Here is a 22,952-nt window from a genome sequence, read left to right as displayed (position 1 = left end):
GCACTTGACTGTCTCAAAAAGAAAACAATCCTTACAATCGACATTAAATTAACCTTCCAAATGCTGCATCATCTCAACAAAATCAGCAGGACACCTGCTTCAATGGCAATGGTCTTGAATCAGTAGTTCAAGCACCTATGGCTGCACTATTTAAGCTTCTGGAACTGAAAACTGACTATGCCGTAACGAACCTGATTACCCTGCCTTTAACTGTTGTTTAGGCTGGCATTACAGATTATTACCTAGTTACAGCATGTTTTTATAACTCCACCTGTCCATAAAAAGCTAGATGTATTTGTCAACACAAGAAAAATTTGTGATTTATTATCTAACACAAGGTGCTCATGTATTACCTACTTCACCAATGTGCAATCTGCTTATTGCCAATGTTCTTCAACCATTTCGGTAACCTAACTGCCTCCACAACAATGGCTTTATGCCATTACCCCTGACAAATCAACGCCTATACAAGAGTTCCTGAAAGGATTGTGAAAAAGTGGGAAACGTGCATAGAAACTATAGGACAGCCAATCAATCTTCACTCGAAGTCACGTCACAAGAGTTCATGAAATATGGTGAATTCTCAGAAAAAGCTCATAAGAGCTGCTACATAAACAAAATAGCATATTGTGGTTCTGACATTGACAAAAAATGGCAACTGATTAATTCATTTATTAACTGTCTGTCAAATATTTCTACAGCAAGCGCCATCTACAAGACTATTACAGTCTCTGCCCTTGCCAACATGCAGCTGATGCTCCAAGCTGCTTTTTCTACACATGCATCCATATCACTCATTGTCCATGTTCATTTTTTCATCCTCAGATGGTGGCACAAGGCATTTTCAACGAGTTTCTTTCAATCAGTCTTATTGTTTTCTGGCACATAAACAACTGAGGCCATCATTCAATTGCAAAACACAAGGTTAAAAAATTTATTTGCTGTAAAAAAACAGAGCATAACTTATCAAATCTGCAGTTTGTTTTAAGACATATGCTTCCTTTGAAAACCTAAAAACACCTGACCAATCAGCAAATGCATCTTCATCTAAGAGCAACATTGGGTGGAAATAAACGTGTTGAAAATCAAGTAACAATTTTACAGCAACTTTTAGAGCCATGACTATATCTTTCCCGTTTGAAGCGTCAATGGGATTTGGGCATCTATGGATGGTTCTGACTTTTCATATAACCTTCTTCTAATGATTTAGAGAGTGTACTGTAGTTGAAAGTCAGGACAAGTTACTTCATTGCTATTTCTTTGTTGTGTGTCCCAATTTTAATCCGATGAACATTTCTCCTAGTTTGGTCCTTCAGACCATCCAGCATTTCTTCCTCTGTGAGATGGATAAAGTCAGTTCAGTTTATTTTCCTTAAAGACCCCTATTCAGGGGTATTACATAAGGTGTGGGGCTACGGATATAGCATGATGTTCAATCTAACATCAGCTGCATTATTTCTTGATAAAATCTTTATGCACAGGTGATGGTTGCGACTTGGTGGTGAAGGCCATTCTAGTCAGATGCTGCTCGGCGAAAAAACAAGTCTGAGAATGTAGTAGTATAGGAGCGTGGATAGACAACTTGAAGCGGATGGCCGTGTGCTAAGGTATGTGCATGCGGCGTTTGATGTAAGATGCTTCGTGCAATCAACTGTTGATGCATTTGTGAAAAAGGCAGAGGCTAACAATGCGCGAGCGGTGGGAAAGAAGTGACAAGTTAATTTCAGCTTTCAAAGACAATACACTCATGTCATATGAGTACGCAGAATGAATGAATCTAACAGCGTGGCTTCGAACTCATTCGAGGTCAGCCTGCAGATAGTCTCGAGTCAGTTTCTGAGATCACTCCATGGGCGGTGTTTAATGACCGGTGGGCTGTAATAGAAATGAGAATGTCCCCGAATCATCAAGTTTTTGAGAGTTTCTAGTGTTGCACATGGTCTTTCAGTTCAAGGAAGAGGATCTCCACTGGCTATTTTTGTCACCTTTTAGCCTGGGCCTAAGGCATCTATGAGGCATCTTTTGACAATGAAGGGGGATATTATTCTGGCAGGTTTTTGCTCTAGTTCTCAATGTATTACATGCTCCTGAAATTGTCTCTGGTTTTTTTGAAGAACTAGGAAGCTGCGTCGGTCCGCCCCCTTTTCAGGGGGAATTGGTCATTGGGTGGGACGGAGCCATAAAATATATATATTATTTGGCTGCAGTGCCAGCTGCCCACCAAGCAGCACAACTATGGGACGGGGCAGGAACTTACCAGCAAGTCCTGCCTATACCAGCCATACACCTCAACTATAGCCTAATCGTGTAACTCAGGGTAGTTAGCCACACAAGGTAAACCCTAGCCTCCAGGAAAAAATAAAAACCAAGAAGGGAGGAGGAGACAGGAAAGTGGTGAGAAGGAAGACAGGAAAGTGAAAGATGGAGAGGAAATGCAACTGCTGATTTCCCCCGGTTGGGTCAGCCCGAAGGTGCCGTCTACGGGGATCCAATTGGTATGTGCCTCCGCTGAAGGGCCTTAAAAATTCACACTCTGCTTCAGCTCAACCACCAGGATCCCTTTTTCCCCAGACATGGCGATGGCATGCACGGCTGAATGTGGGTGGGCCGAGCCCACATGTGCACAATCGGGAAACCATGGGGTCGCAACTCAACATCATTTGCATGCTGTAGATACCCCTGTGGGAGGTCCATTCCATGAAGCCATGTAGAATATGGGGGTTATTCTTGTAATAACGCTCAAAGGGGCTAGAAGCTGTAGTCGCTCTCTAGTACCAGCGTGCCAGCCCTAGCAGTCAGAGCTGTGACCCCCAACCCACGGTGCGGAAAGTCGCAACCACGGCGGGTTCGGGCCAGAGGGGACAAACACGAGTATGCTACTCGGATGAGCGTTTATTGCTCCCGAGCAATACAATTAGCAGCAAGCAACAAAGCAACCGCCGCAACGAGGGAGTGTTCCGCTCGCGTACGGGGGTGAAAGGCACAAAAAGAGTGGAACGCACACGAAATGGTGGGGGAGAAAGGTTCCGCTCACCTCGCGTGGCTCCTCGCTCACGGCCCGCGCCGGTCAGTTCACACATGGTGGCCGGGCAATAACGGTAGCGGTCTCCGTGGCAGATCTGCGTCCGTGCGTGTGCACGGCTCCCGCCAGAAGACAAGCGAGCCTCGGGAGGATTGCGCCTTCTCCTGGGCTGTGGAGAGGAGGTCTCTCCGTGCTAAGAGAGGAAAGAGGGAAAGTCTCTGCAGCGGCGGCGCTGTGGGGGCACGAAAGGAAGCGGGGGCGGCGTGAATGCCCTGCCTCGCAAACCTCCCGAACGGCGCAAGCATAACATCGCGTGATTACACGCGGCCATTACTATGGGGCAGGGGATTGGCGTGTATCTCCACAAGTTCTAGTCTAGATAATGTTCATGTATACCAAGTTAACTGACAGTCAATATTTTGGCACCTATTATTGCTTAAATTAGAGACCTTTAGTATAGCGTATGAGCGCTTGCGTACGCTATACGCAAGCATTTAGCGGGAGGTAACAGAAGAAATCGCACGGCCACTTTTAGTTTATCGTATGCCAACCTGAACGCAATGATAGCGTAGGTTGCAGTGGCGCCATCTGGTGTTAAATTGTGAAAATATGTTCCGACAAAGTTTTTTTTCTATTTAGCCAAGGCACGGCCAAGGTTATCCAAGTCGAATCACGCAGATAGCCGGTTGCGTGGCCAAATGGTTCGTGCTCTGCACAGTGGAGGTAGGGCCAGACTTTTTTTAGGTAACCGAACCGAGCGAGGTTCTTAATAACGTCATGGTGCGTACTAGCATCCTTTCGGACCCCTACTGCCTAGCGTTTTTAAGCTGGGACGACATCGAAGCCGTGATGATGTGCGAGCGTGAACAGCAATGCAGACTCTATGCATCCAGGCGCGGCCTGCTGAATCTGGACACCATGCCCGACAGCACGTTCCGAAGTCACTTTAGGTTCGAGAAAGCAGACTTTCGGACGCTTGTGAACGCTTTAGAAGTGCCCGAATACATAACAAGCGCTCAGGGAGTGCGAGTGTCTGGGCGAGAAGCCCTGTGCATCTGTTTGCGGCGACTGGCCTACCCGAACAGACTGTGCGATCTGCAGGAATTCTTTGGCCGCCACTACTCAGTAATATCGAGCATTTCAAACAAAACAATGCTGCACATCGAGCAGAGATTTGGATCACTGCTTGACAATCTGCTGTGTCACAAGTGGCTGAGCACGTCTTATTTGAAAGAAATGAGCAACGCAAGTTTTTCATTTTACTCTTTTATTCTGCATGTCGCATGACATTCACAGCAGAAAGAAAAAAGAAGGAATTTACATAGCACTATGAATAGAAGTCTTAGTATGTAATGAATGAGTTGCAGAAATCTAGAAGCCAGATTTGTTGCTGTGAAAAGTGCTTGATTGTTGTGGCGTCAAGTACACTCAGGCGGAAACTGCGCAGGTCTCCCTTTTTGCTGTGCTATTTCCTTAAGAGATGACCCTGCGGAAGCATGGCGAGTGCTCTCATTATGTGTGTCATTTTCGTTGCATTATGTAAAACTAGATGCCTGTGTGCTGCGCGATGTCAGGGCATGTTAAAGAAATCCAGGTGCTCGAAATTAATTGGAGCCCCCCTCTACGGAGTCCCTCATAACCTGAGTCGCTTTGAAACGTTAAACCCCCATAAAACCAAAACCAAATGAGTCACGTAAAAGACACAATATGCACAGTTGTCCATGTGAAGTCTTAGGATATGGTTGTGTGTCAACACTTTAGCAGTTCCTATATCTCAGTTGCGTCTCATGTGATGTGGTTGATGAACAGGGCAAGAAAAATTCTCAGACGATGGGAGCGCTCACCAAGCAGTGTGTGGTATCACTGCATGCCACTTGACTAAATCACGTGTTACTACCCAGTACTTGCAGTTTTTCTTTCCATATTCTATCACCATAATATTTTGTACACTGGTTACCACGGTTTAAACTATAACATGTGATTCCTTGAAGTACGTAAACATGTGATTAAGCTTAATCGCATCTCATTGTCTCTCATTTCAGGCAGTTCACTTAAAAGGTGCCCCCCTGGACAACTGCTGGGCATTTATTGATGGAACGGCACGTCCCATATGTCGGCCATCAGAAGGTCAAAGAGTGTACTTCTCTGGGCACAAGAGAGTCCACGCACTGAAGTATCAAGCCCTCATGTGCCCCAATGGGCTCATCTGTCAGCTTGACGGGCCATATCCAGGCAGCAGGCATGATGCTGGTAAGTTTCATTGTGGTAACAGAATCACTGTCGGCATTATCTGTTCTATTTCAGTTTTGCACATGTCTGTTGTGTCATTATTTCCTATTCTTCTTTCTTTCCTTTCTCTCCCTTTGTTCCCTTTCCTGCGTGTCTGGTTGCATACTGGGCGTCACCTAGTAAACCTGCCTGCCTTCCTGCTTTTCTCTCTCTGTTTGGTACCCTATCACACATAAAGCATAAAGAAAGCACGGAGTGTGTATAACGCAATATTAATTTTGCTCTGATTTAATGCGCAATGATATTATTATATATAAAGTATTCTATTCAGTGTCTGCTTACCCGATGTGCTGCTGTGAGCATTGTTCCGGTAATATTACAGAACATGGTATGCACCGAATTTTTTTCTCATTTCAGGAATCTTGAGAGAAAGCAAACTTTATGAGACACTTGAGGAGCTGGTACCTGGAAATGATGCAGTGATATATGGGGACCCTGCATATCCCCTGCGGCCGCTTCTCATGAAACCATATGGAGGTGCACGGCTCACAACTGCTCAAGAAAACTTCAATGCTGCCATGAGTACAGTTAGGCAGGCTGTAGAATGGGGATTCGGGAGAGTAATTTCCCAGTTTGCTTTTCTTGATTTCAAAAAAAATCAAAGGCTGCTTTTGCAGGCTGTGCCTAGAATGTACAGGGTAGCCGTCATTCTCACCAACTGCCATGCTTGCATGTATGGTAACCAAGTCTCTAACTACTTTGACCTGGAGCCACCATGACTCTTTGATTATCTCCACCCAAACCAGTCATAGACAAAAATGCTCAGGATTGGTTCAGTGTTTATTAATTGAACTTTTACCGTGCGCAGTACTTGCTTCACTTTAAAACCTTGTTTGTCTTACATGAACTAAATGAGCTGTCCTAGTATTAATAATGCGTTTCATATTGTTTGTGGCGCGCAACTTCTCGAAGCCGCTTGAGCTATGAGGGACGCTGAAGTGGTAAATTCAGATTCTCCGGGGTTCCTTAACGTGCATGGGCATTGTACAATACAGTGCTTGCATTCTAGGAATCAGCCACTAAGCTCTATTACCAATAAGCAGCCACTGTGGGCCACCATAATATGAAAGCAGCAGCTTTGGCATGTATTGGCAGCAGGAAGTGCTGTCAGCATGCAGTGAAAGAATTTTTTGCATTCAGTTTGTATAAATGCATTATAATGGAGGCAATTAAAAGCACATAGTTCTGTCGGATAATAATTTTATTCTCTTGTCATTTTAGTCTTTGCATAATTTCTCTGCAATTGAATTCAACACATTTACTAGTGCTTGCTGGCTTGCACTGTTCGCCTCATTTTGTTGCCTTCTTGCTTGTACTTCGTTGGCACGAGCCTCCAATTCCAGCTCACACAGCTTGAATTCATTTTCCATTTTTATGGACTTCATCTGCTGTCTTTTTTCCCAGCGCCTCTGTTTCATCTCGAGGCGCACCTTTTCAAGTGCAGCACGCTCCATCTCGAGCTGCATGTCTTTCTCCTTCATTGCCCTTTCATGGCTCTATCTTTTTTCCAAAAACTCGTGGTTTACATCGCCCGCTGTTTTTGGCTTCCTTTTTCCTGCAAAAGTATGTTTTCCAAATCGAATTAATGCATGACAATGCACCAAAAGAACAAAATCGAGGCAGGAGAGCAAGACAGATCCACATTTGCATGTTGGCAAAAGAATTTAGCACGTCTGAGTCGCACAAACTGATTGACTAATGAAACAGTTTGAATATGCAACTTGGTATGATACAGCTCAAATGAAAAGTACGCTTACTTCGCTTCATTTCAGCTGTAGGTTGGGGCTCATGTTCCTCAGTTTCTTCTTGTACGTCTGTCGTAACATTTGCGCTAGCCGTTTGCTGCGCACTCTGAAAGTTTTCAGCGTCAGTCGTGAAATAATCATCAACGACATCTCTGTCGTTGCACATCTGCTGCAGCACATAAGATGCTGTTTCGGGAGTGTCGGTGGCAGTCCCAGATGGTATTGGGTCTGAAAAATAAGGAGAAAATGTAGACCCTCCGTTACAACAATGGGTGCTTCCCAATAAATTGCATTTCAGCACAAATACGCCATGACCTTTGCCACTTGCTACACATCAAGTGCTGGTAGGTTTGATGATAAAAAATAACGCCAAATACAGAAATCTGCACACTTACAGTCACTTGTGTTTTTCTTTTATTTATGTATGTCACTTATTTCTTTGTTGTTCTTTTCATGCAGTGGGCAATGTTTATGTACCACACTAAAGCGGAATGACTCACGCTTACATCATGCTTAGCAAGTGAACAGAAAAGGAAGTTGGTGTGTCCTTACATGAGTCATTGTGATGTGGTGACACTCTTGCAGCAGCGGCGCAGGCATTGTCGCGCACTCCTGTAGCAAACGTTTTATTTGCAGCAGCTTGTACCTTGCGGCTCTTACACTTGTATCGAAATTCTCTTGCGAGGTCAGAGATCTCCTGCAGGAGCTTCTCCTTCTCCTCATATTCCTCCTCTGTGCCTGACCTGGGAGGATTCATACGGTACAAAATAAATTTGCTAATTCATACAGAGAAAAAGGTGTAAGCGCCATCTGTATACACACTTCACGTCTCATTTAAGGCTTTCAAGAGCTTTGTTTTGTTTTCACCCAATTTTGTTTTTTTTCCTGCAAACAGTACCCAGGCGTCACTGAATGCAATTAGTGCGTTTTCCAGCAGAAAACGGCAAGAATTTTTCTTCGACAAATGTACGAAAATGATTACGGACTGTTAATTCACTAAGAAACAGTAAAAATTACAATCTAGAATTTATGTGCCCAGTACTTTGGGTATGGTGGATTTATTTCAAACTTCAAAGGATCCACCGGCAAAAAGTAATCGATAAAAAAATATTACTACTCATTGCAAAATCTGCCCGCACGGAAATGACAGCGAACAAGTTGCCAAAGCCAACGTTGCATGAAATATTATTTGCTGTGTTCGCTAGTTAGCATTTTAAAGCACCCTATCGGCTAAGTGATGCGTGCTGAGTTCTGACACGGGCCTCTAGAATTTCGTCGCCATCGAAATGCGGACCGCCACGCGCGGGATCCAATTCGCGCCTTTCGGGTGGGCAGCCGAGCACTATAACCACTGAGCCACCACGACGGCGCAGTGAAAAAGAGGCCGTAGTGGCGAGCTCGAGGGGTTGGGTGCATCTACTGAACTGCAAGTATGTTCGAGGTAGAGTATAAGCATTACATGAAAAAATCGGCTACTTACTTGCGCAAGTTCGTTCTGTTGTTTGCGATGAACTGGCCCAGAAGAAGGTCGAGCCTTTCTCTCAAGGCCCGGGCAGTGAACGGCTTTCCGCAGGCGAAATTCACATTTCTCAAAATGTTTTTCCCCTCTGCAGCGTCCTTGAAGGGATTTTGTGCGTTTACCTCCCTAAGTAACGCTAAATCGTCTGCGAATGTAAATCGCAGGCGAGGAGCGGAATTTTTTTGCGCTGTCAACACGGTGGCTGCCATCTGAGAAGTACGACCACGATGTCAACGCACATACGTGCTACGAGCACTGCGACACAGCGTTGCTGCGACGGGCTTGGTGGCTAGCCTAGACGGACCAGCTAACCGCCGAAACGGCTACTTTTGGCAAGGCTGTGACTGCATTTCCTTAAGAATCCAAATCAAGGCAATCCACAGTCGGTTCTGTCTTGTTAGGGTTAAGAGCTGCGGAATCGTTACACAGAATCGAAAATTGGGCAAGTTTATCCCTCTTTCTTTATGCTGTTGGCGAGGCAAGGCAAAGCGAATATCACGTGTGCCATTTAAAGCAATGAATATGCCTAGAAGCCCAATAACATTGACGAATTCTCTCCGAAGCGGGGGACGTGGGTGCCGCCATCTTGACAACGCTATTTTTCCTAGTGTACGCAAGAGCACGCACGCTAAATTCGAGAAATAGCGTACGTAACGCGCACGTACGCTAAACCTCGGTTTGGAATAGCGTTTAGCGCATGCGCAGTACGAAGCACGCTATTTTATAGCGTACGCTATGCCTTTGCGTATGTCTGCGTACGCTATACTAAAGGTCTCTATTATCAATTTAATTTTTTAAACATTCAGGTGTCTGCACGGTAGAGCAGAGAGAAAGTACCGTATTTACTCGAATCTAGGCCGGCCACGATTCTAAGCCGAGACCCGAAAGTTGAAGGCCACAGAAAAAAAAAAACTTACCTCGATTGTAGGCCGGCCGAAAAAACAACACTGTTTATACCTCATCACAATTATTTTTATGACGCGACACGACTGTTCTTACGTCGCCGCGCACGTGAAAGTGCGTGGCGCGAAACGACTGCACCATGTGTCTGCGCATAGGCGACTTGGTGTAGAGAGAGGAACTCGAGTGAGACACAGCGGGAAGCATCGTGCCTGCATGCTCTGCCGAAGCGTGATTGATGGCCCCGAGAGGGACCGTTGAAAAAAAAAAGCTGCCAAAGGAACTTTGAGAGAAGAGGAGGAGGAGAGGCGGCGTTGGGCGAGGAGACATATGCAACGCCAGCCCGGGATCAGCCCCCGCTCATTCGTCATCATCGCTGACTTCTTTATCGCTGGCCTCCTCGAACAGTGCACTATCTTCACTGCCATCAAGTGCATTAGAGATGCAGCACTTGCGGAATGAGCGTGCAACCAAGCTTTCTGGGATGTCATCCCAGGCTGCAGCTATCCAAGTGGCTACAACTCCCAGTGAGGCGCGCTTTATTCGGCCTGTTGGTGTAAGCTCGCGCCGCTGTTCACTAAGCCAGTCCACGTAGTACTTGCGCAGCCGATCCTTGAAAGGCTTATTGAGGCACACATCAAGAGGCTGCAGCTGGCCTGTCATGCCGCCGGGTATGATGGCGACGTCGGTACCGGCTTCGGAAAGCGCAGCTTTTACGCCGTCAGTGAGGTGTCCACGGTAAGAGTCCAGGACGAGGAGGGAACGTTTGGCCAAGAGGGCCCCTGTACGCCGCTGCCAAACCATTCTGATCCACTGCTCAACCATATCGCTCGCCATCCATCCATTTTCGTTGGCGCAGACGATCACATTTCTTGGAAACACTTCCCGAGCTGGTAGAGTCTTCCTCTTAAAAATTATATACGCCGGCAGCTTGTGGCCATCCGCCGTGCAGGCCAGCATTACAGTCATGCGCTGCTTTTCGTATCCGGCCGAGCGCACTTTCACTTCCTTGGCACCTTTTTCGTTCACGGTGCACGCCACTGGCATGTCAAACCATACCGGCGTCTGGTCAGCGTTTCCCATTTGTCCTACGGCGTAGCCGTGCTCCATCCTCTTCCTTATTACGAATCGCTGAAATGAGATCAGCTTCTCTTCGAAGTCGCCCGGCAGCTTTTGACAAATGGACGTGCGACGTCGGAGGCTGAAGCCAAAGCGCTTCATGAACTTCTGCAACCAGCCCCGGCTGGCTTTGAACAGTTCCCGGGGGACGCCTCGCTCTCTCGCCAGCTCTCTTGCTTTGGCTTGCAGCACTTCCGTGGTCACTGGAAGTGCCGCTGACCTCTGCGTCTCCACAAACTCGGCCAGAGCTACCTCCACTTCTGGATGGCGGCCTTTCTTGGGGCCCGTGAAAGCCGTTCTCGTTGCCGCGCAAGCAAAAATTTCGTTACGCTGCCCCCTCCAACGGCGAACATTCTTCTCATCCACGCCGAAGTCCCGCCCGGCTTGAAGATTTGACGACTGCTCTGCAGCGACTATAACTTTCCGCTTGAAGGCGGCACTATAATGGCACCGCCTGTTTGGTGCCATGGTGTTGGTGATAAAAACTACGCACGAAAACTTCACTGCTGCGAATGTGCTCACGCCACCGCACGAGAACAGAACAAGGCCAAAATGGCAGCCAGTGCTCATGTGTGCTTTGATCAGTATTGGCTACGGATAGCAACGGCTACGGATAGCAACGGCTACAGTGCTGTCTTTCGTTGGCGTTTTGTGGGGGCGCCACCTGCGTGCTACATTTATTCGTATTTTACGAATACGAAACCTCGAAACGAAATCCTCGAATCTAAGCCGACATAAGAGTTCTACATCTCGTTTTTTTGAAAAAACTATCGGCCTAGATTCGAATAAATACGGTAACACTCTCCGTGCACAAAGAGAGTTCAAATATCTGCGGGTGATTTGCACTCTGCTATTTTCTAGTAAAGTTACTCAAATATTACTTGACAAAATGACTCCTGTTGGCACAAAATGTTGCACCCTGAACACAACACTCAGATCACCACATGATCAACTCCTTAATGCCAGTCTTAGTAATATTCACAACTGGTGCAAAAAGAGAGAAATTATCTTAAACAACTGAAAATGCTTTATTCCTTGCATATCTAATAAGAAACTAGCATAACAAAGCACATGTGGCATTGGTGGCACAGTAATTGAATAGGTTTGGGCTGTGAAATAGCTAGGCGTATCGATCACATCAACTTTAAGCTAGAACCAACATATCGGCAACATATGCTGTACCACATACAAGGCCCTATGGGGCATCCAATGAAAGTTATTGGCTTTCTCCACACACATAAAACTTGCTGCCTAAAAGCTCTAGTTAGGCCTGCTTTGGAGTACACCTCATACCTTTGGGAACCTTATATTGAGAAAAAAAAAATAAGCAAGTTGGAAAGAGTCCAAACAATAGCAGTTTGATCCATTAGCAACTATTACAGAAGAACGGATAATACAACAGATATGACAAATCTGTTCGGTCTCGAGACAATTTTATCCTTATTTGCAGTGTGCAGGCTTAAGTTTCTGTATCTTTCATATATTATGATGCAAACTGCATGATAAGACTAGTTACCGTATCCCTGTGCCGTGAGCAAGTACTTGCTTTAACCACAGGAAAATTATACAATACCAAGCTTACAGTGATGCATTTACATGTTCTTCCTTCCCAAATACTCCAAGTGGAATAAGTTACTTTGAAGTGTTACTGAGAAAAACATTGAAAAGTTTACTGAACGTCTGAGAACTATGAATGTGTGATTTCTTTGCTGCTGTTGCCTTTGTATTAGTGGTTTGGTATGCGTGTCCGCTCCTGCTGAAGACGTCAGTTAGAGAATGCAGTTTTCTTTACAAAAAAAGGCTTACTAATTTCACACTTGTTCATTTTACCTATTGATCCAACATAAATTGAAAGTGAAAATTACTGATGCTCTCCATTTACTGATTTTATGAAAGAATGAAACTATACAATCGACTAATGATATCCTCATTTAAAGTTTGACTGTTCTGGCATAATCCCTTTACGGCCAACAGTTTTGACCGAAAAGGGTGCCTTAGAAAACATAGCAAGGACTACCATTAAAAAAGCTTTAATGGTCATACTAAAAAGTGAGGCACCTTGAGGGAAAATTGCAGAAAAATAACAATACTTAAAAAGACACCCCATAACCTCAGGGAAAATGTGTGAGGTAGTCACAAATGCCAGGAGGGTAAAGAAAGGACTATCCATGTCAGCTGAACTCTTCAGTTGGGTGACAGCATTGAAAGCACAGGAGTGCGCACATGACTGTTTTTTTGCACCACTTGCACAGGACCCCTGTCTCTTTCTAGATGTCATTTCCATTAATTACTGTCTCTCTTTAGGCAGAACACAACACAGTGACATACTTGATCTCTGCCAACAGAATGGCCAAATATGTGGGCAGGTAAACTCAAGCCCAAACTTTGGCAGCACTGGCAGCCAAATGTCGGGATTGGTGCGGCGCCACTCAAGGCCACTTCACACATTGTCTGACGAATCTTCGTTGTGTTAAAATCACTTTCTTCTGCAAAATCACCACTGTCATATTTGCTTGCAGAATAAAACAGCACATCACTACAACTGGCTTTGGCATCGTCCTCAGAATGTGCAGGCACAGGCTCAGACGAAGTTATCTTCCTGCCATTTTGCGGCTCACTTCCCACTGCTTCCTCTGCAAACAGTTCTATGCTTGATGGGTACGGGCTGTCACCAGAATGTGTATTGCCATCCCTTGCTACCACTGGTAACTGCAAAGCTATTCAACGCACTCACTTCACCAAAAAACCTGTTAACTCCAGAACAGAACCGACAAGGTAAGTTCACAAAGGCAAAAAGAAAGGGGGGGAGTGATGGCTGAAAATAAGTCGAGCTCGTATAACATCACTAAAGAGCTTTCCATATGACTTCTACAGAGCTATTCAGCTAACTGCAAAGGGTGAACTGCATAATCATAAAATGAAACCAGACATAAGTTTCTCAGGTTAGTAATTTTGATGCTTTATTTCTCCACTATAATAATCATCTCCCCTCCTGTCTCACATCTGCTTACAGCCTTTTATGGATTTATGATGCAACTGTTAACATCATATAATCCTTCACTCAAAGTAACTTCAATATTGATCAAAACCAAATTGGCATGCAATAACAATGCTTTCTGGTGCCATGACGCAAAATTTACCATTGAAAACAAAGTATGCCATGTTTGCTTTAAAAGCACCAAGTCTATAAATTATACGCTTCTGCATCATATTAGTTTTTTATCTCACTTCTGCAGCAATACGTGCTCATTTCCCGTTGGTGAACTTGAAAGCTAAGTGGGAGAAGATGAGTGCTGACCGCTGAATAAAGTTTGATTTTCATACCAGCTGTTATGAAAGCAATGTTCGTAGAGATCCACTTGTGCATTCACACTATTTAAGTGTATCATGCCGACTAATTTACTATATCCATCACACTCACCTAGAAATGCATGCAAAGCCAGGCCCCTTATATCGCTGAATTTAACCTGCAAGGTGTTGCGGCAGGATAACTCAATTAGCACACTAAGCTGTTGGTGGTCCGCCGTCTCTGTCCTCTAATGACATCGCTCTTTTTTCGGTTGAGGTACTCCTCACCAAAAATATATCCATGGACCCAGACACCTTCTGCTGTCCCAGCTTACCTCACGAGTGGTGACCATGGACTTCAGTTGCCCCGCTCCTGCTCATGGCTTACGCCTGCACCGACCTGCCCACTAGGACAACTGGCGAGTGAAGCTCAAGCTTCTGGCTGACTTCGACAGCTGCCACAGATCAGCGACGGCGACTGATCTCTCCAACAGAGTGCTGCCTTCATTTCCACCGCCATCGCCTAGAAAAAAAAAACACTACTCCATCAGCTAAACAAGAATACGTTTAAAAACATTGTATCCATTTAATAAAGTTGCACACCAAGCAATGAAAATGAAATGCAGTTTGAATCAAAGGGGTGCCAGGTGTGCTAGTTTTTCCTACAGGAGTACATGCACTATGTCATCACGTATGATCCACTGCAAAGGTTAAGTGATCACAAGAGCAATGAGCAGTGCGTACTGAAATGAGAATTGTGGTGCATACCTGTAAATTTGCATCCCAATTCCAAACTACATGCCGATGTGACAGAAACTTAAGCTCTTCGAAGACCTACATGTAAACAGGAGTATAATGAAGAGATGGAAGGGTATTAATAAATCAAGCATGTCGCTGCTCCATTTGGGAGGTTGCGCATCACTAGAGGGTAAACTTTCTAGCTAATAGTGCAGACAACAGAAAGCACAGACAAGAGCCGATAAGCAGCACTCGAGATTTAGTGGTATGACGCCTAAGAGAGGTAGATAAGGCCCTGGAGCATTAGAAGGCTAATCAATATAAATAATGCACTAATAATAATAAAATATTACATACTGAAACAAATTTAGTCAATGTTCAGATTAGAAAAGGCAAAAAAAAACAGCAGAAAATTGGCAGTGGCTTAGCTCGGCTAAGCCAGGATATACGTATTGAGAGGTACGTTTTTCTGGCTGAGCTTGTTGTGGTCACTGTATATTTACTAACGAGAGACATTGGGCTCCATCTCGGCGGATATGCCCCGTTTATTACGCTCGGCAGCCTGACATCTCCGTTTGAAAAGTCGTTCCGCTCTCTGTTCGGGCGTCTCTGCTGCTCTCTTCCCCTTCTTACACTCATTCTCTCTATGTTGAGTAGTTTAGCAGCAGCTGGACTCTCCTGCTCTGCATCCATGTCAAACGTTGTGATACAGCCACCCATTACATCTCCGGCTTTTATACACAATGCTGCGCAGGCGGTTCGGGTGATAAAGCGGCATGCGGCAAGGCGGCGACGAAGTGCGCAACGCAGCTGTGGGGTCTCTCTGGTTACCATGGTATCGACACATGCGCATAACTGCTTATCAGTGTGACGTCACGCGCGGTTACGACAGTAGAGTGGGCGCATGGCCGCGGCGAAGCGCACGCCGCCCTTTGCTCCTCTCCGATTGCCATGGTAACAGCGGATGCACACAACTGTCTCCCCTGGCCCACAGTGAAATGTTCGACTGCTAGCCCAGTGTAGCTCTCGGTACAAAATTCCAACAACACAGTGGGCATTCCTTCCCGCTCTGTAGCACCTCCACACCAGTGCGTTCACAAGGTACTTGAGAGCTATCTCGTTTGAACCACTTTGGCCCCGGATCACAAAGGCAATCAAGATGAGGGGTTCTCTTGAATCCTGGTACATTCAGGCAACTGCTTTAGACGTCGTCCGATCTGAGGGCATGTTACCTTACACATTCGAATAGACGCTCTCAAGTGACTGCAAGAAGATATGGCCCATTCCGTACCAAGTTACCTTAGACAAAGCCATTTTTTAAAAACCACCGCACATAAAGGGGCTCTCATAAAAGCACAGCTTCCATACCCGTAGAAGAGGCTGAGTCTAACTTGTTCTGCAAGGCACACTGCATGCATATGAATTCAGTGCAGATGTGTAGACGTCCAAATCTGTTTTCATTCTGAAGGCCTACTGGCGTTTCCCAAGTCCTCTCTCTGGAAATCATGCAGCCGAAAGCACTCACAACAGCAGCATGCCGTCACATGCAGAAATCCCAAAAAGCGCATTGCAAAATGAAATGAAATAAACTGCGGGCAAGCTATCAAAAATTCTAACTGTTTAAACTTAACTAGCAGCATGCTCTGAATCTCTGGAAACGGTGAAAGTATGCATTTCGCCATACCAGTCGCAGCTCAATGCATAGACGAGGTGAAGGCAGAATCGAGCTGGTGGAGGAAGCTCGCATGTAGGGCCCAAGAGCTCACTGCTTCTGCAAATGCAAATAAAAAAGGAGCAAAAAATAAGGATGCTGCACAGATCAGGGTAATGCTACGACTGCAGCCATAGTTTGCACGCATAAATTCAACAACCTCACTCCCAGAATGAGGAAAGCAAGTAAGGGCTCCTGCTGCAGCAGAAGGACAAAGTAGTCACATTGGCAGCTACTGATTGACACACATACAAATATCTAGCACATTTGCAAAACAATTAATTAGCAATGACCAAAAACAGTGTAGTGGATTCACTGATACAGTTAGTGCTGCTTGAACTCCTTTCATGGAAGTGCACTGGAAACTGGTTATAGCGGCAGCTGCCTTGTTCCTCGACCTTCACGTGAGGTCCACGCAGCGTCCGCTAGCTTTCTTCCAAAAGACTCGCTGGCTCAGCTTCATCTGTTTTGTCTGAATACCTCTCAGCGCCCTTGTCGGCTCCTTAAAGCATGCACTGCACATTATTTATGGATGCATTAATTGTTTCTGCAAATCCGTCCCACAGCTTCCTTGAATGCATTGGAGCACGCATAAAAATGTTAGGAACCTCTGCGGTAGGGACAGGCATAGGTGTTCAAACTGGCTCAAGGAGCTCTACCAGTGCAGTCATTTCGGTTGTAAAATGGTAAGTATTCACATGGGCACCGATCTAACGCTAGCTAAAGGCTAATGGAAGTCATTTCCATACATAAGACGACTTCCTTGCGACGTCCATCGCCTGTGAGTTACTGGCAGTAACAGGCCTGAGCAATGAATGCATGCATGTCCTGTGCACATGCTTTACTGTCATCTCATGCTGTACAGAAGGTGGCTCCAGAACGTAAAGTATTTAAACAATGGTTCCCCGCTGGCCTGCAATCCATTCGGAAGAATTACAACGAAGCCGAAGATGCATTGCAGCTGCATTCCACGTGAAAAAAAGACAATAAAACATGCGCACAGGTAAGTGCCACCTGCCTTTCGCGGAGCCCTACGGTCCCATAGCGGGTAGCCCCATTTGCTGCGAGGAAGCCAATAAAATCCTACAATCGTCAGCAGCACGTCTACGCTGGCACACACAGAAATAACAGCCACGACCAACATAAAGAAGCCATGAGCGAAGGAGATGCATGTTAAAAAAGAAAAAGGCGAACTTTCGCCTCACCGAAGTAAGACACTCCGCGGTCTGCTCGCGCACCTTCACCTGAAGGCTGCCGCGAAATTAAGTACGCATTAATACTCGAAACCATATCTTGCACACTTGCGTTGCCCAGCAGAAGCTAATTACAAGCTGCAAGGCATGACAGAGAGACCACGAACGCTGTTCTCGAGTTGGCGGGCAAGTACGAAGCACCATCGTCCATGCGTGCACAGCGAAATATTTTCGCAGCGCTCACCTCTGTCTGGTGCAGGTCAGGTAGGACTGCTTAAACCATGAACTGAAAGCAGTATTCACTGAGCTCACATCTAACAGGACAGCCAGGTCAAACAACAGCGGGCCGATGCACGAGAGACAACCGAAAGCGCAGAGAACACACTTAGTACATGATAGTACGCCAGCAAGCTCTCTCAAAAGCGCACCAACCTACAGGGACTCGGTGTGGTGGTCTGATCGTCAAAATTTGGGCGTCTTGGTGGTGTGGGCTTGAGTGTTATTTGTCTGAAAACAACAAAACTATTCCTATCGAGTGCCGAAGTGCAGGTGGCGCTAGCTGCGCTAGGGTAGAAAGGCTAGCGGAAGTGTGTGTGCCGGTTTTTGCGTAGAAATTTTGGAAGGCTTTTACCTTGCGTATTGCTGAAAGTTTTTGGTGTAGGATTTTTGGCGGGCGTTTACGTTGCGTAGTGCCGAAGGTTTTTGTGTAGGAATTTTGGTGGGCTTTTACGTTGTGTAGTGCCGAAGGTTTTTTGTGTAGGAATTTTGGCGCGCTTTTACGTTGCGCAGTGCCGAAGGTTTTTGTGCAGGATTTTTAGCGGGCTCTTACGTTGACTAGTGCCGAAGGTTTCTTCTGTAGGAATTTTGGCGGGCTTTTACGTTGCGTAGTGCCGAAGTTTTGTGCAGGAGTTTTAGCGGGCTCTTACGTTGACTAGTGCCGAAGGTTTCTTCTCTAGGAATTTTGGCGGGCTTTTACGTTGCGTAGTGCCGAAGTTTTGTGTAATATTCTTGGCGGGTTTTTACGAATAGGAATTTTGGCGGGCTTTCACAAGGCGTAGTCGGCCGGACGATGGGTCGGCAAGCTAGGAAAGTTAAGGAGGACAAGGACGGGGAGTTAGTACAGTGCCAGGAGTGCGACCGTTGGTGTTACTTAGATGAGACAGGGTTCGGGAGCTTAGCCGAGGCGGGTGAGGCTAGCTTCGTGTGTAAGATGTGCAAGCGGTTTGGGGACGCCGTTCATGCGTTAAAAGGGGAATGGGAAGCTGGGTTTAATGCACTTAATGCGGACCGGCAGGTCGAACGAGAGGATCGGATTAAGCTGGAAGCTCAGGTCGCCGATTTGATTAAAAAGGAGGAGAATAATGCCGCCCTGTTGAAGCGAATGGTGGGCGAGATTAAAGAAGAGCGGGAAAAGCGGACCCAGCTGGAAAAACAGGTTGAAGCGCTCAGGTCGCGGCCGGCTGGGCACCCCAGTTCGGAGAAGTGTCAGGTGGAGGACGAGGCTCGTCGATCGTACAGTGCTGTAGTGCAGCGAGCATTCAGTGAGAAAAATGCGAACGAAATGAAAAAGGTTAAAGCGGGCATGGAAACTCGCGACAATAGCGTACAGCGGCAGGAGAGTCAGCTAGAGCGATCCGGAGGCCAACAGATGGAATTAGGAAGCGAACGTTTGGGGCACAGGAGAGTTCTGGTGGTCGGGGACTCGAATGTAGCGAGGGTTGAGGGAGGCGTTCTGACGGCAGTGAAGGCAGACAGGCGGGTGCAGGTGGAGGCTCAGTCGGGAAAGTGCATGGTGGATGCAATGGCCAGAGCCCGGGAGGTGGTGGTGGGTAGCATGGATGGCGAACACCTTGTGGTCATCCATGCTGGTCTCAATGATGTACTGCAGGGGAGGAGCCAGAATCTTGAGACGCAGTTGGAGGTGGGGATGCGTAGGCTTAGAGAGGCCTCTGAGAGTGTGCATGTGACCATATGCACAATCCCAGAGGTCCAGAGGCAGGCTCGCGAAACGGAAAGGAGGGTCGTAGAGACTAATCGGGTAATTAGGCTATTGAGTCGACGACTAAGATACGAGGTGATGGAGGTCAACAGGGAAGTGTACGAGGTTAGGCCCCACCCTTTTGCACAGGATGGCATCCACTACGGTGGTGCCACTGGCAAGAAGGTGGGTAGTAGGATAGGTCGCCAGGCAACAGCTTTTTTGGGGGGACCCAGAGCTCTGAAGGAACCAGTGTAGAGAAGGAAGAATTAAGATCAAACGGACAATGGAACCATAGGGGAAGAAAGAGACGCAAGCGCCAGGGCCAAGTTAATTCAAATATAGGTTTCATTAACATGCAAGGTGGCAGGAATAGACTGAAATGGGAGGAAATAGAAGAACAGTTAAGACAGGAGGAATTAATGGTATATGGTTTAGCGGAAACACATCTTAGAGACATGGAGCAACCACCCTGTAACCCAGACTACGCATGGGAATATTGCAATAGAACAGAGGGCAGCAGAAAGGGAGGTGGAATTGGGGCATTCATTCATAAAAGTATGAATTTTCAAAGGGTTAGACTGGGATGCAGGGAACATTTATGGCTAAAAGGAACAGTGGCAGGCAAGCAAACACTCCTTGGCTTTGTATACCTGTGGACAGGGGTTAATGCCAAAGAGGAAAACAGGAAAATGTTAGAATGTATTGCAAGCGACATTGATGAGCTAGGAGGACAGGGCGAGATAATTATATTAGGCGACATGAATGCACACATAGAAGACCTGGATGGGTACACGGATTCGACAGGAAGCATGCTGCAGGACATGTGTGACAGGCATGATTTAGTTGTATGCAACAGCACCGAGAAGTGTGAAGGGCTCATAACATGGGAGGCGGGGAGTCTGCACTCGACGATAGATTATGCACTAATGTCACAGAGGATGTATAACAGATTAGGGGTAATGAGCATAGATGAAGATGGTTCCAGAAGTCTAGGTAGTGACCACAAGCGTATCAAGTTGAGCTTCAGAAGAAAAAGCATTGTAGTACTGAATCAAGATAAACAATCAGGGGAAAATTTTTACTCAGAAAAGCAATTGGAAGTAGCAGCCAAACAAATCGAGAAAGTAATTTTTGAGGATAGTGAAACAGAATGGACTTATACCAAATTAACTCGATTACTGGAGCTAGAGCTAGCTAAGGTGCGAGTAAAGCTAAAAGGGAAAAGATGCAAACCCAAGAGTTGGTGGGATGAGGAGGTCAAGAGGGCAATAGAAAAGCGCAAGGAAGCATCCAGGGAACACAGATATTCCAAGAAGAGGGGGGAACCAAAACCCGAAGTAGACAGAAAATGGGATACCTTCATAAAGTGTAGAAGGGACGCATCCTATTTGATTAATGAGAAAATTAGAAGAAAGGGTGCCCAATGGATGTCAAAAGTAAATAAAAAGGATAGAAAAGCAGCCCAAAAATTCTGGAAACATCTAAATGCAATGAGTAATAAAACTAGGCTAGAACAAAGGTTTATTGTTACAGATGAGGGTATTCGACTAGAAGGGGATGAAGCAATAAAACACATAGGAACAAGGATGACGGAAAAATTTTCAGCAAAGCACGTGGTACATAATTTATCGAAGGAGGATAGACCGGTTACAGCAATAGCTTCACTTGAGCAAGGAGAGTGGGAAAGGGCAGAGAAGAAGGTTCCTAGTGGCACATCAACAGGACCAGATGGTATCCCGATTATGTTGATAAAGAAGTTAGGACCAAAATCCAAGCAAACATTAATACAGGTAGTGAACAAAATGATAGTGGATGAGAAAGTCCCCGATGAATGGCGATTAAGTAGAATGAACATGATATATAAGGGAAAGGGGGACAAAGCAGACGTAAGTAACTATCGCCCCATAACAGTGACGTCTGTGGTTTACAGGGTGGTGATGCAAATTATAAAGGATAGACTGCAGGCTTGGGTGGAGAACGAGGGGGTGCTAGGGGAACTACAGAATGGGTTCCGGAAACAAAGGAGGTTGGAGGACAATCTATTTTCATTGACACAGTGTATAGAAATTGCGGAAAAGGAACATAGGCCCTTATTGCTAGCATTTCTGGATATTAGGGGAGCCTATGACAACGTTACTCAGGAGCATTTGTGGGACATATTGGGCACATTGGATGTGGAAAATGGAGTAATTAATCTTTTAAAAGATGTATATAGAGGTAACAGAGTGCTCATAAAATGGGAAAAAAATGTATCAGGGCCTGTAGAGATACAGCGGGGGCTTAGACAAGGATGTCCTCTGTCCCCTTTGTTGTTCATGTTGTACCTGCAAGGTTTGGAGGCCAAGCTAGAGGGAAGCGGACTAGGTTTCAACCTATCTTTTTTCAAGCAAGGGGAATTGATTAAACAGACATTACCGGGACTAATATATGCGGACGATATAGTGATAATGGCTGACAACAAGGAAGACCTGCAGAAGTTGTTAGACATATGCAGTAAAGAGGGAGATAGATTAGGCTTCAAGTATAGTAAGGAAAAATCTGCAGTCATGACATTTAATGAAGAGGGCGGCGAGCATAGAATACAGGAGTTCGTGCTAAAGGTAGTGAATGAGTACAAGTATCTTGGGGTGTGGATAAATAACAGTGTTGAGTATCTGACAGAGCATGAAAAATATGTAATGAATAAAGCTAGTAGGAATGCAGCTGTCATGAAAAATAGGGCACTGTGGAATTACAATAGGTATGAGGTGGTAAGAGGGATCTGGAAAGGGGTGATGGTCCCTAGCCTGACCTTCGGGAATGCGGTCCTGTGTATGAGGCCAGATGTTCAAGCAAGGCTGGAAATTAGGCAACGGGGAGTAGGGAGGTTAGCTTTGGGAGCACATGGCAATACACCAAATCAGGGGGTACAGGGTGATATGGGATGGGCGTCTTTCGAGAGCAGAGAGGCTAGCAGTAAGATAGCATTTGAGGAACGATTGAGAAGGATGGAGGAAAAGCGGTGGGCTAGGAAAGTTTTCAGATACCTGTATATAAAGAATGTTGACACGAAATGGAGAAAGCGAACTAGAAAATTGACAAGCAAATATCTGGACAGCAGTAAGGGGGCAAATCAGCAATTATCGGTTAAGAAAAAGGTTAAAGGAACAGAGAGAGCTTTGTGGAAAACAGGGATGCTGACGAAATCGGCACTAGAAACATACCGGACCTTTAAACAGGAAATTGTCAAAGAAAATATCTATGATAATTGTAGGGGAAGTTCTTTGTTGTTTGAGGCCAGGACTGGAGTTTTGCGGACTAAGAAGTATAGAGTCAGGTACCAGGAGATTGGCACTTTGTGCGTTGCGTGCGGAGAGGAGGAGGAAACGGCTGAACACTTGATACTTTTCTGTAAAGGGCTTCACCCTACAGTGGAAGGCAGCGGGGCTGACTTACCCAAGGCATTGG

General features: G+C 45.9%; 1 protein-coding gene across 1 annotated transcript; it reads right to left on the bottom strand.

Moving 5' to 3' along the window:
* Positions 1–6,731: 6,731 nt before the first annotated feature.
* LOC144112338 (uncharacterized) lies at positions 6,732–9,507 on the bottom strand. Its single transcript, XM_077645197.1, has 4 exons — positions 8,537–9,507; positions 7,609–7,799; positions 7,069–7,284; positions 6,732–6,866 (listed from the first exon to the last, which is right to left on the bottom strand). Exons 1-4 carry the CDS (start codon positions 8,782–8,784, stop codon positions 6,808–6,810), a joined length of 714 nt encoding a protein of 237 aa, XP_077501323.1. The 5' UTR covers positions 8,785–9,507; the 3' UTR covers positions 6,732–6,807.
* Between the last annotated feature and the right edge of the window lie 13,445 nt (positions 9,508–22,952).

This window comes from Amblyomma americanum, unplaced genomic scaffold, assembly GCF_052857255.1.
Source record: "Amblyomma americanum isolate KBUSLIRL-KWMA unplaced genomic scaffold, ASM5285725v1 scaffold_65, whole genome shotgun sequence".
In the NCBI taxonomy this organism is placed as follows: Eukaryota; Metazoa; Arthropoda; class Arachnida; order Ixodida; family Ixodidae; genus Amblyomma; species Amblyomma americanum.
The sequence above is the reverse complement of the archived record's forward strand: the minus strand, read 5'-3'. Positions and strand labels throughout refer to the sequence as shown.